Genomic DNA, 13,875 nt, shown 5'->3' on the forward strand with positions numbered 1-13,875 from the left:
TCATGGCAATGTTAGGATCATGTTGACCAATGAAGCAGAAGAATGATGTTCAATCAACAAAGTGGCTCAAAAGTAGGCCAGGTCAAACCACCACTGAGGAGGTTCTCTCATGCCGATGTTAAGATCATGTTGATCAATGGAGCAGAAGAACGATGCAGCGTAGTGGACCAGGACTGCAGGACAAGTCTTGCCAAGCGCTTCCCCTCAGACTTCATAGTAAAGCTTCTGTCTCTTCAGTGCTGTGTGATCATAGCCTCTGGAGCAGATCGGTAAAGCTGATCAAACAAGTTGATTTTGAAATGCCATCATGTTACTGTAGACAAAAGAGGTGACGTAGTAAAGTAAATCGGAAACTAAAAGAACTGAACCACCGTCATGTTGGCATGCCTCGCAGATTGAACCAATCTCCCCCTGTACGTGATTTTAAAACGCAAGACGTTACCTCAAGAGGCAATACCTGCCGTCATCATGAAACGTACCCAGGAAAAGGGCTGGGTGGACACTGAGCAGCAGTGGACTGGCTCAAGGTGGTGTGCCCAGACAGCCTGAGGGACTCAGGAGGGAGAGGAACATGATGCTGTGGGAGTCATTCTGTGGACACTTGACTGAGCCAGTTAAAACCCAAATGCAAGCTATGAAGGGCGACCGAGTCATCATCGCGGGGAGGACAAGGCAGCTACAGGTGTTGGATGTGGTTTATTAACAAGCCCTTCAAGGATAATCTGTGCAAGAGACACACAGAGTAGCTCCTGTCCCTAACCTAACCCACACCGTCTGGAAGGTTCAAAAGCCTTTAGAACGTCTGCTCTGTGAATTGATCCTCTAAGCATGGGAAGCAGTTTCCCCAGAGAGCATCATCAACGGGTTCAAGAAACTGGGTTCAAAGAAGCTGCAAACAACGCCGGGAGAGAGGCAATTCGGATCCGCCAGACCTTTATCTCCTACGTCTCGTGGCAGAACGACATGTAGTGCAGTGCACAAGCAACCCCAAAACGGCTCTTTAAGAGCCACCCACACAAAACAAAAGCAATGATTCCTTCATTATTACTAAATTGTTTTTAAAATTGTTATATTAAGTAGCAAAATGTATGTTTATTTGTGACCGTGCATGCTAGATCTTAAAATCATATATTGAGTGTTAATAAAAATATTTTATTTAAAAAATAGTATAACAAAATAACAACATAGAACGTGGACTTGGTCGTCCATGTTGTGTGCATGTCTGCTTCTGTGCGTCCTCCGTCTCTCTGCCAGTAGTCTGGCTGAGCGGAAATGGACAGCGTCTATATCGCTAGTGTCGGATTCCACCGCTACTCCTCCCCTTCCTGTTGCTGGCTTTCCCGTATTGTGCTCCCCCTCAAACTCGGAGTTTGGAAGAGGACTTTGACGGCGCTGTAAAGCTAGCATGTTTGGCTATTTCCCTCGAAAATTGCAAAGAACTGCAAAAGATTTGCTTACAGCATTTGCTGAGGAAGAAAGATGTTCTAGCACTATTTCGGATGGACACCGCTGCTGCTTCCCGGGGTTAGCCCCGCCCTAGATGATTGTGATTGGTTTAAAGAAATAAAAACAGGCCAGCCCAGTGTCCCCCCGGATAGACGGCTCTAAATAGCGTGGTTCCAGACCATTGTACTTGCTGTAGTTTGGTCTGGCTTTGCGAGACTACTCTGCCAGTGACGTCGGGTCAAGCTCAACGCTGATTGGCTATCGCGGTTAAGCGTCACCCGTAGGAGCGTAAAAAGTTTTGAACTCTGCTTGTAGGTGCGTTGGGCGCGTTAGGTGCGTAAAAACACGGCTAATGCGCTGCTTTAGCGCGTGTAACGCATCTAAATCAATGGTCCTCTACGCAAAAAATGCAGATTTTCTACGCCTATCTAGTAGAGCATGAATGCGTGTGGACCCAACACTAGGCTGAGGCCGGCCTTACCGTCATCCCGTTGACCGTCCCCAGCTCCTCTCTGATGGTGAACACGTCCAGCAGGGCCTGGGTGGGGTGCTCGCCCACCCCGTCCCCCGCGTTGATCACTGGCCTGCGACAGTGACGCGAGGCCATCTGGTCGTCATGGCAATGGGGGACAGGTCCAGATATAATAGAAAGAATACAAGAGAATTATAGTGAACCACTGCATCTATAAACAGGTTCACACTCAGACACACACACATAGACACACACAGACACACACCTCAACAGCACCGGGCTTGGGGTGCCGGAGCACCAGGACGTCAGCGTATCCGCTCATGGTCTGCACCGAGTCGGCCAGGGACTCGCCCTTCTGGGAGGAGGAGGTGGCCTCGCTGAAGTGTACCACCGAGCCGCCCAGACGCTGCATGGCCGCAGCGAACGAGCTGCTGGTGCGCGTGCTGACCTCGTAGAACATGGACGCCATCACCTTGCCCTGCAACAGCAGCATTATGAGTGGAATCAGATTCTAGAAAGGCCGTTATCAGGAGTCACTCAGCTGCACTGACAGCACACACCGGGCAGATGTTACGTCCACCCCCCAAACACCCCTACCTTCATGATGTCCAGGCTGCGCTCCTTCTGCACCAGGAGACGCAGATTGTGAGCAACATTGAAAAGGTGGGATATCTGAAAAAACACAACAAATGTAAACTGAGGAAAACAATACTGTGTTCTCCTCCTATAGAGCAGTGTTCTCCTCCTATAGAGCTGTTCTATAGAGCTGTGTTCTTCTCCTTTAGAGCTGTGTTCTGTGGTGTTCTCCTCCTATAGAGCTGTGTTCTATAGAGCTGTGTTCTCCTCCTATAGAGCCGTGTACTCCTCCTATAGAGCCGTGTTCTCTGTACCTGCTCCTTGCTGAACTGTCTTACTGACAGGATGTGCTGTCCCACCAGCGGGTGCAGTAAAGGGGAGATCTGCAGGTGGGAGACGGGGAGTGACTGCCCGGCCTGGGGGGAGAGGAGGCGTGACAGCGGAGGGGGATGGCTGTAGCTGTCCCCAGCAGCCAGACTGACAGGAACCATCAGCTCTGCAAATAACAAGCATTTAAAACATTGTTTATTGATGCCATGAATCACAGCTCAAAACACGTGCAGCCATTCCTTAAAGCAGCACACTGACACACTGATGAAGTGCAGCGTATTCATGAAGCACTAGGCGAATTTTGCAGCCATGCATGTCTTGCGCAGTGACGATAGCCTGAGAAGCCGTTTGCGTTGCAGGGTTAGAGGGGACATTTAGCCGTTAATAGCAGAAGCACTGCCATAAGTCCAAGTCTCGGCAAACCTTCATCAATCGGCCTCCTCAGAGATCTGTCCTTTGTCTCTTCGGCTGAGGGGTTTAGAGAGAGCAGAGTGACAGGCATTAGGAGACTTTAATCAGCATAACTAGGAGTGATAGAAAACGGAAACAGAACAAAGTCATGTTTGCAGATGTTTTTTTACGCTATAATCTCTTGTTTCAATGTTGGAAAACCTTTTATTACAAAGGTCAGAAATATTCAATCAAAGAACTACATGCCTTTGAAACTTTTTATAAGGTAGAATTATGACTTATTTTATTTTATTCATTTGCATAATTATGAAACACAAAACCTTGTTCTTAAGGGCATCACTTTTGCGTCTTTCCTTGGTAATTTGCCTCAAAGCCAAAGTACTTCTGAATAGCTCTCCTGCCGTTTTCTTTCTCTACCAAAACCGGTCGTACACACTTGTTGCATGTCAACTGTCAACTGGCTACACGTGTTAGCTAACTTTAAGATAACAGCGTCACACAGAGCATTGAGACTAGTGCCGAATTACTGCGGGAGAACGCACTGCGAGTTAGTCACAGGAGGTGGGGCTAGGTTGGAGCTGTAGCGGTGTGTTAACTCACTGTCCGTGAGAAGAGAGCATCGATACTACAGAGAATGATTATCGAAACAGTTTAACCACTTCGGGCCATTTTTTGATTTTTTTTCGGTTTTGCACTGCGCCTACTCTAGAGAGCACTGGTCCTTGATAGTATGACCTCTAATCACATGCTTGTTCTCTTTGGAAAGACATTATCAGAATAACTGTATCATGTACTGACACAGTGCTGGGAAGGCTACAATATTGTTTACCTTCCAGCCGGTTACACACACCTCAAAAACCAAGCTGATTCTAGTATCCTAGGTAACTCCATATCCCTTGGAAACACTACTTAGCCCTAGCCCTAGGTCTTGTGATGCTGTGTGTAAAAGCAGATCAACAAAGCATAAAAAGATGAAGTCTCCAGCTCCTTTTATGCAATGATACGTCCTTTCATTTTGGTCAGGGTCCTTTTGGAGACTCCAAAAAAGACCTATGGCTACCACCTATGTAGATGCATAATCTTGGTCTCAAATTAAAGGTTACCCTCTGGGCTTTCTGGTGAACCATCTAGATAGCATACCATATGTTCTGATATGCAATGAGACAGGCATAATCACACACAAATCACAACAAAAATAAATACAAATTAAACCACACACGCGTGCAAATCAACCACCTGCTCCACACTGGCACCAAGGCGACGAGCCTGCTACTTTACGCACACCCCTTGAGCAGTTGTTTTCTCACCTACACGTGAGAAGGTGTTTGACATGCTGGATATCGTCAGAAAGGTCTTTTCATTGGCTATTAGGATATCTAAGGCCCGTCACCGACCCTTGCTGTCTGCTGGTTTAGCTGTCAATCAAAGTAAACATGCCCGTTTTGATAGTGATCGCCTCATTGGCTTGTAAGACTTGTTTACAAAGAAGTATTGGTCTTACAGACATGTGTGAGGGCTCTACGTCACCGTGAGACCCTGGCAAATAGAGTGGATACCATGAATCAGATGACAATAGCGGAATTCACACCCTAAATCACAGCTTTCTACAAAAAAAAAACATTGCAGGGTTTTGATTTTCTTTTTTTCGGCTGCTTTGTATAAGATGGCTTGTGCATGTACACAATGCAATTAAACTAAAATAATATTGATATTCGACTTCTGTGGACTCTTCAACAGTTCAAGACCCAACATGAAGTATCAACTCATTGCTAAGGATATCCACAATGACGATAAAGTTAGAATGCACCAAGGGAGGAGGAGGGTGAGGGGGATATTTTGACCCAAGACACTAGGATATATTTGATCTATATTCGCTAAACATATTTATTCCACCGAATGGTTGACATTGGATGATATTCCTGAGATTCTAAGCTTTCAAACGGTGTATGACATGACTATTCACTCAACTCAATGCTGCCGAAAATTGACCCAGCATGTTGGGGGGAAGGGGTGGGGTAACTAAAACTTGCCCGCCGGCGGGATTTAACGATTAAGAGGTTAAAAAAGTATCATATTTATCTAAATATCTACATTTTTGACCACACTAGTACGGACTGCCCACACAGCAAGCGGGAGGTATAAATGTGAAGGAGTTGTTGAAACAGTGAGGCGAAGGCAAAGCATTGTGGGTAGTAGGGATGGGCAAAATGATTCTTTTCCGGGAACTAGTTCTTTCAGTTCAGTTCACTATAACGATTCGTTTATTTGATTCGGTCGTTTTGATTCGTTCGTTACGTCAGATTACGTCTTAAAAAAAATAACAATTAAAAAAACTTTTTTTTATTAATTTTATTTTTTTTTAATTGGTCATGGGTCCGGATAGGACCGTCAAGACCGCGGTCCGCCGTTTGGAGATGCCTGCTATATAGTATAACCGAACGTCCCACCAATATTTATACCACTTGCTTACTCTCTATATTTCATTCATGGTTTTACATTTATAATTTTATTTTACTTTACATTTAATTCTTCATTGTTCAGGCATTACAGAACTTGTATGGTCATAAATAAAAAATACGAACTGCAGTTTAATTTCTTTGTTTGTTCTTAAATTGATGTAGAATGGAGCAAAGACTCCTGGGATTGGGAAATGCGTTTATCCAATAAACAGATGGAGGTCAAGTCTATTTTCGAAAAAAATGTAGGGGGATATATGAGTGGCCCCACGTCGAATGGTATGACCCAAGATACGTCAGACAGAAAGCACGCATATTCGACGGTACCGCCTTGTCATTGGCTTACCCCGGTGCCATTGCAACACCATTGCTACCTCTCATTGGCTGAATGTTTGAGAACGTTGACTCAATCAATATAAGTCGCGGGGAGACGAAGCTCTGTTCGTTTGTATATTTTATTTACGTGACCATATTTTTGGTTTATGTTTAAAAAAAAGAATCAAAGAACCAGTTCTTGTTTTGGGGAACCAGTTCTTGTCGTTCACGTTCGGGATTCGTTCGTTGTAACGAATCGGTCGCAACCGACTCATCCCTAGTGGGTAGTGTAGTACCTGGGGCCAGGCCTGGGTCAGAGGAGCGGTGCACACGGGGGGGCAGCATGTAGCGTCCCTCAGCACGGCGTGGGCTGGCGGCCCGGGTCCGCACCGTGGCCTCGCGGGGGGGGGTGGGCCTCAGGCGCTCAGGGGTCTGGATCAAACACAGGATGAGTTCACTAACCCCGACCCAGTGGTGCCCTGAACGCACCTTAACAAGAGCAGAGCTGCAGCTCAGCTCTTTAGATTACAGGATGAGTTCACTAACCCCGACCCAGTGCTGCCCTGAACGCACCTTAACAAGAGCAGAGCTGCAGCTCAGCTCTTTAGATTACAGGATGAGTTCACTAACCCCGACCCAGTGCTGCCCTGAACGCACCTTAACAAGAGCAGAGCTGCAGCTCAGCTCTTTAGATTACAGGATGAGTTCACTAACCCCGACCCAGTGCTGCCCTGAACGCACCTTAACAAGAGCAGAGCTGCAGCTCAGCTCTTTAGATTACAGGATGAGTTCACTAACCCCGACCCAGTGCTGCCCTGAACGCACCTTAACAAGAGCAGAGCTGCAGCTCAGCTCTTTAGATTACAGGATGAGTTCACTAACCCCGACCCAGTGCTGCCCTGAACGCACCTTAAAGGTCCCATGACATGCTATTTTATGTATTCTTTAATATAGGTATTAGTGGGCAACTAACACAGTATTCAAAGACGTTCCCTAAATTCAGCCGTGGTGCAGAGTTACAGCCACTCCGAGCCAGTCGCACATTGAGCTTCCCCCAAATGCGCTGTTTCGGTGGGCGTGTCAAGGAGGAGGGTGGGGGTGTGGCCCTGAGCAGCTTGCAGCCACCATGCGCTCTGTTTACAGTGGATGTATCGCAATGGCGAGGCGCACACCCTTTAGCCGTGTTCTGTAAATATTCTAGAACACACGGGAGTCCTGGAGCTCTATATCTAAATATTATCATATAGCCTACACAGATATCTATATCATATAATATATATTATCACGGCCAAAAGCTGTGTGAGCCGATATTATGAATCTCAAACGACCGCGTTGGGTTCTCCGACGTTCCTGGTTCTTCAACGTCCACATCAATGTGAATACACACACTGTAACGCAAGTGTTTCTTGTTGGTTCTTTGACTTGTCTTGTATTTCCACAACGAGACTGTCGTGGGGGTTATCTGAGCCATGGTTGAGAAGGAATTGGGGGAAAGGAACTTTGGTTTGACTCGCTGAAGTACATGAACTGCGACATGCCGCCGGTTGCCGCGAGGCACCATCGCCCGGCAGCGGGCAGCCGGCAGCAGGCAGCGCGCGGTTCAGTCGACTTCAGGTTGATGTGAAAGTGGAAGAACCAGAGACGTCGCAGAACCCGACAAAGTCGTTTGTGATTCATAATATCGTCTGGAGGCGCACACAATATGTTATATGATATAGATATCTATGTATTATATGATATTATTTAGATATAGAGCTCCAGGACTGTAACGCAAGTGTTGTACACTTCCTTGTTATTTGGATAACCGTTCTGCTGTTGGTGTGATGGCGCATCACGTCGGACTCTCGTCTCTGGTATTTCTACAACGAGACTCGTATTGGGGGTTATCTCAGCCAAGGTTGAGAATGAATTGGGGGGAAGGAACTTTGGCTTTGACTCCCTCAAGAACATGAACCACGACATGGAGGAGAAAGGGATTGTTGGCGGCGAATGTCTCCCGCTTGAGCCCCGCTGAGGGACCACCGCCGGAGGCGGAGGTGCATAAGCGCTGCCCGGCAAAGATCCCTTTCTCCTCCTTGTCGTGGTTCATGGTCTTGAGGGAGTCAAAGCCAAAGTTCCTTCCCCCCAATTCATTCTCAACCTTGGCCGAGATAACCCCCAATACGAGTCTCGTTGTAGAAATACCAGAGACGAGAGTCCGACGTGATGCGCCATCACACCAACAGCAGAACGGTTATCCAAATAACAAGGAAGTGTACAACACTTGCGTTACAGTCCTGGAGCTCTATATCTAAATAATATCATATAATACATAGCCTAGATATCTATATCATATAACATATTGTGTGCGCCTCCAGACGATATCATGAATCACAAACGACTTTGTCGGGTTCTGCGACGTCTCTGGTTCTTCCACTTTCACATCAACCTGAAGTCGACTGAACCGCGCGCTGCCTGCTGCCGGCTGCCCGCTGCCGGGCGATGGTGCCTCGCGGCAACCGGCGGCATGTCGCAGTTCATGTACTTCAGCGAGTCAAACCAAAGTTCCTTTCCCCCCAATTCCTTCTCAACCATGGCTCAGATAACCCCCACGACAGTCTCGTTGTGGAAACACAAGACACGTCAAAGAACCGACAAGAAACACTTGCGTTACAGTGTGTGTATTCACACACACACATGTGGCGCTCGCACGGTCGAGTCTCATTGGCGGGCCAACGTCTCTGGGCGGGCCAGGCAGAGTAAGGGGAGGAGCTGAGATTCCTCATGACGTCATGAGCACAGATTTCCAAATCAGCGCGCTTGAGCCTCCGTTTTTTCAAAGGCGAGCAGAACAGCTAGTGCTCGTTTTACACCAAACGCAAGTTTTAGCCACTGGGGGACCATAGGCAGCCTAGGGGTACTCATATTTATGTTAGAAAACCTCATAAATTGAGATTTTCATGTCATGGGACCTTTAACAAGAGCAGAGCTGCAGCTCAGCTCTTTAGATTACAGGATGAGTTCACTAACCCCGACCCAGTGCTGCCCTGAACGCACCTTAACAAGAGCAGAGCTGCAGCTTAGCTCTTTAGATTACCAATATTACGTTATTTTGCGCTACGCAAAATAATGTAACATTCCGTGCGCTACGGATATCCAGGTCAATTCACACACCTGAGTAAAGCATATAAACGGAGAGGAGAGCTCAGTTTAGAAACAAATGTTATTTTGCGCTACAGACACTTCATATCCAGGTCAATTCACACAACTGTGAGTAAAGCAACTTCCATAAAGTTGGAAATAAATTGGCAGATTCTGAGTTTGCGGTTCAATAGAGCATCAGTGAAACATCGTTGATACACAATTGAGTGTAGTAACCTAGAGAACCAGCTACAAAATTGTTTTCATCCAAACGAGCCGTCTTTAGCGAACGGTGAAATGCATTGGCTTCTATGAGCTGTCGGCTTTCAGTCGCGACCTTAGGGACCGTCTGCAAAGTGCAAAACTGAAAACGACCACAATGGTAAAATTTCAATAGCGTCGCCACTATTGACTCTAGAGACCCAAAACTTGTTCAATAGAGGCATGGGCTCTTTATGGTCCTACTACAATCTTTGTGATGGGGAGAGGGGAGGGAGTAGATGCATTTGATTTCTCAAGTGACCTAACGCTATTGATTTCTCTACCTCCTCTACCCCGCCACAATATAAATATCATTCAAAAAAATAAACCGTGTGGTGTGTGTGGGTACCAGGGAGGCTTCTTTGACGGCTTCAGGAGAGAGCTGGGTAGTGGTGGCTGTGGGCCAGGTCTTCACGTCCTCTCCGTACCCAGGGGATACCAACACCTGGGAGGGGAAGAGAGCCATCAGGGGTCTTCAACCACCCACGCGGAGGCCTGACAGCCAGATGCAACAAGGCTGCAGTGAACCGGTTCTCACCTGGCCGTCGATGTAGGCGACCTCTCCACGCAGCACCACCCGGCGCACCTTGCCCCGGACCTTCATCCCCTGGAAGGGGGTCCACTTGGACTTGGTGAACTGCATGGCCTTAGGGATGACCCAGTCCTGCTCCAGATCAACCTGGGGACACAGTCAGCTATTCAGAGGCGTAGTCTAGACCGCTGCCGGCAACCAGATAAAAGACTGTGTGGACGCCGTCGGCTTTGCTCTTCGAAGCAGATGGCGACACATGGCCCTGTGAACCATTTCCTTTGCAGACTTTGTTTTTGGTTTGCACTAGCTTGCAGAGTTCACGCACACAGATTTCGTTTAAACCTTCCGATGTCAGCTACCAAGTCAACTAACCCTATAGGGACCCATTAAATGACTGGTGGGGGCCCATAGAGTCAGCATATTGTATCTGTTCAAGTTAACAAAAAAATAAATCTGATACTAGTATGAATATATGTGCCAATACTCTGGTAGTCTATAAGAACTAAAAATTGTTTGGGATAATGATAAACAGCCTCACAATAAAGCAAAAAAATGTAATTGGCAAAGAGGACTCCTCACCAACGTTGTTCTGACAGGAGCAATACAAACACCATTAAACATGATCTTCAGCTGGGAGGAGCCGCCAGGTCAGCTGGGACATATGGGCGGGGCCACAAGCATCTGGAGCATCACGCACCTCTACGTAGGTGTTGTCCTGGACGGGCAGGGAGAAGATCTTGCGCGGGTTGTCGTAGAGACGGCGGATGATGTCGTCGAGGGTGAGGCGTCCGTCACTCACGGCGGTGAGCAGCAGTGGCAGCATGGTCTCCAGACCCGGGTAGCCGGGGGGTGGGTTCTGCCCGCTCTTCTCCTCCAGGGAGTGAGGAGCTGAACAACCACACAGAGACCGGGTGGTAAGTAGACTATAAGGAGTGAGGAGCTGAACAACCACACAGGGACCGGGTGGTAAGTAGACTATAAGGAGTGAGGAGCTGAACAACCACACAGAGACCGGGTGGCAAGTAGACGAGTGAGGAGAGGCCTTACAATATGGCCTCACATTCACCCATTCACACCCCGACGGCAGAGTCAACCATACAGAGCGACCTCCAGCTCATCGGGAGCAGTCAGGGTGAAGTGTCTCGCTCAGGGACACTGCGACACTCATCTAGGAGGAGCCGAGGATCCCCCCCCCCCCCCCCCCCCCCCCCCGATTACGTTGGATGACAGACAGCTGGCTGCTCCAGAGTACTGACCGTGGTCTGTGGCGAAGCAGTCGATGATGTCCAGGTTCTCCCAGAGGGCCTCCATGTCAGCCCGGGACCCCAGCATGGGCCTCACCTGGGCCCAGCCCTCCCCCCCGATGTCGGCCATGTTGTCCTCACACAGGAAGAGGTGGTGGGGGGCCACCTCACACGTCACCTGGACGCCCTTCTGCTTGGCCGCACGCACAATCAGAATCTGCAGAGAGCAGGAGTTTGTCACTACTGCACCTTGTTTAACTCACTTTATGGAGCATCTACGCATGTCAATATATAGACCTGTACAGAACATGGCCAACCCATGAACAGAAGGCACTTATTCTGGGTTCAGTGTACGAGTACCAGTCATTGGAAAAGCTCTTTGAGTGACAGCAATAAATCCATCAACCATTGCCCATTAGATTGTACAACAGCAGCGATGGAGCAGGTCCAGAGGTTTGGTGAGCTCACCTCCTCCTTCTTGGCGATGTGGCAGATGTGGACTGAGCGCTGGTAGAGCTGGGCCACCATCAGGACAGCCGCCACCGTCTGCTTCTCCGCGTGTGCCACGATGGGCAGGTGCTTGGGCCACTTCTCAAAGTGCTACACACACACACACACACACACACACACACACAGGTCATTCTTGGAACACTTCTTCTGTACTGCGGCTGCTTGCACTGCCACTTGGAGACAAAAGAAATGGAATTGAAATAAGCTCTTGTTTTTGTTATTCCTGTAGCTAGGGTTAGTGCAGTGGTCTTAACGTGGCTGTGGTGCATGAGCCCCTCTGTACGACACCACATGCATTTTTTCTGAGCCACTTGGGATGGACTCTTTTCAGCCAAATCCTTGCATAATTTATGATTGTGGTTCATGATCTTCCTGCTACCGTGTAACGACGAACTTCGTCTAGAATAGATGGACTAAATTGATTAGGGATGTCACTTTTTCACTTTCAATACCGATACCATAGCTTAGGCTAGCTGCCGATAACGATAGCTTTCCGATAATTTGTTCTACTCTGAACCAATAATAGCCTCTAGCCATATAAATGGGGGTCCCACACACAAACAGTTGACTTATAATAATCATATTTCCAATTGATTAATAATTGTAATCGGTTGGACGTCCGCGACATCTGAAAGGGTTAGCTTTTATGATCGGCAAGCTTGTGGCTATCACAGCAGCTGTTATCCGCCGTCGCCAAGGTTGGTGCGTGTGACGTGACGGTGCCTCCCCTCAACAACAGCCGAGGAGAGGCGTGCAACAGCCCAGCCCAGGCTCTTCATTCTCCTTTAAGGTTGAAATACAGCCGCACTGCTGACATGGTTTACCAACAAGTAGCTCTCCTGCACATGCTCCTAATTGAAGGCTAACTGCTGTTATCACGCTGTGCGGATCGGATCGTATTTCTTACTCCCCTCCGATATCCGATCCAGCGTAATGGGCCAATATCGGACCGATGCCGTGGATCGGATCGGGTCATTGATGGTTGAACATTTCCAAACTAAAGCAATTTTGAAGTCCTATGTTTCTATTTCCAGGTACCTCCATCCAGAGCCCCACGTTGTCCATCTTGAGGGTAGAGAATGTGTCGTTGAGGTACATCTTTAGGCCCACCGCCTGGCTGGCGATGGCGGGCAGGAGGCCGGCGTTGTCGGAGGCAGCTCCTACGTACAGAGCGTAGTCACAGCGGCAGCCTGCCTTTGCCAGCTGTACAGACACCAGAGTGTTGGGTCAAGACAATAAGCTGAGCAAAGAATCTAAAGACAACATCCTTCACTTTTCTTTTTACATTCATAGAAGTTTTAAACATTCTAACTTCTATCTGAAAAAAGGGAGAATTTAGATATTCTCCCACCTTAGGACTTCCGATAGTGTTAGTTTAAGTAGCATTATGTTTAGATTGTGCCTTACAGCATCAATATATTTTGTTACCTTCTGCACCAGAGCAAGTGTGGCTTGGTCAGTGATGGCCGGGGAGGTGTTGGGCATGGCACACACCATGGTCACCCCCCCTGCCAGGGCTGCAGCCGTGCCTGACGAAAAGTCCTCCTTGTAGCAGGCCCCGGGCTCACGTAGGTGGACGTGGACATCTATCAGACCTGTCAGATGGGAGGGGGCGCATGTTAGTGTCTACCCTGCTGTGTGAGGGGGCGCATGTTAGTCCCTACCCTGCTGTGAGGGGGCGCATGTTAGTGTCTCCCCCGCTGTGAGGGGTCGCATGTTAGTGTCTCCCCTGCTGTGCGTGTGTGTGTCCCTCGTTCATGGCAAGGGGGAGTGAATGCTGTGTAAAACCTGAACTGAAGGACATGTTTGATTACAAATAAAGTCGTGTTGGCAGAAGGTAGCATATAGAAATGCCTCTTATCTTGATATTTTTTCATGTCGCTTTGGATAAAGGCATCTGCTAAGAAACAGAACCATGTTTCAGTTAAATTCAGGGTTGTATAGCCAATGCAAAGATTGATAGTTGAGTGTGGATGAGTTGAGTTATGGTTGGAAAGAAATCAAGACACTGAACATAGAAACCATCCACTTCAGTCTCTCGTCTTCACTTAATTGCACAACCTTTGAACAATTATCTGTTTTCTATAGGTAAAATTAGGTAGTTATATATGCCTCTGAAAATGTAAATCAGTCAATACTAGAGAAAAAGCTAAACTGTAATACCTTCCAAGCTGTAGTGGTGTCACTAGCTGTAGTACGGTA

The 13,875-nt window shown here is 47.9% G+C and overlaps 1 protein-coding gene across 2 annotated transcripts in view; it reads right to left on the reverse strand.

The window, feature by feature from the left end:
• Positions 1–13,875, reverse strand: part of cad (carbamoyl-phosphate synthetase 2, aspartate transcarbamylase, and dihydroorotase) — a 46,613-nt gene that overhangs the window by 2,532 nt on the left and 30,206 nt on the right. The window contains exons 29-41 of one of the 2 annotated variants that reach the window (XM_060042080.1): positions 13,102–13,268; positions 12,712–12,876; positions 11,632–11,763; positions 11,176–11,380; positions 10,617–10,807; positions 9,926–10,066; positions 9,737–9,832; positions 6,303–6,438; positions 3,248–3,292; positions 2,809–2,990; positions 2,516–2,590; positions 2,184–2,396; positions 1,928–2,053 (exon numbers count right to left, since the gene is read on the reverse strand). In XM_060042080.1, the coding sequence (XP_059898063.1) occupies positions 1,928–2,053; positions 2,184–2,396; positions 2,516–2,590; positions 2,809–2,990; positions 3,248–3,292; positions 6,303–6,438; positions 9,737–9,832; positions 9,926–10,066; positions 10,617–10,807; positions 11,176–11,380; positions 11,632–11,763; positions 12,712–12,876; positions 13,102–13,268 (1,874 nt within the window). The remainder of the gene's footprint in view (positions 1–1,927; positions 2,054–2,183; positions 2,397–2,515; positions 2,591–2,808; positions 2,991–3,247; positions 3,293–6,302; positions 6,439–9,736; positions 9,833–9,925; positions 10,067–10,616; positions 10,808–11,175; positions 11,381–11,631; positions 11,764–12,711; positions 12,877–13,101; positions 13,269–13,875) is intronic. The other variant, XM_060042081.1, reaches the window with a different exon arrangement.

This window comes from Gadus macrocephalus, chromosome 21 (genome assembly GCF_031168955.1).
Source record: "Gadus macrocephalus chromosome 21, ASM3116895v1".
NCBI classification, from domain to species: domain Eukaryota; kingdom Metazoa; phylum Chordata; class Actinopteri; order Gadiformes; family Gadidae; genus Gadus; species Gadus macrocephalus.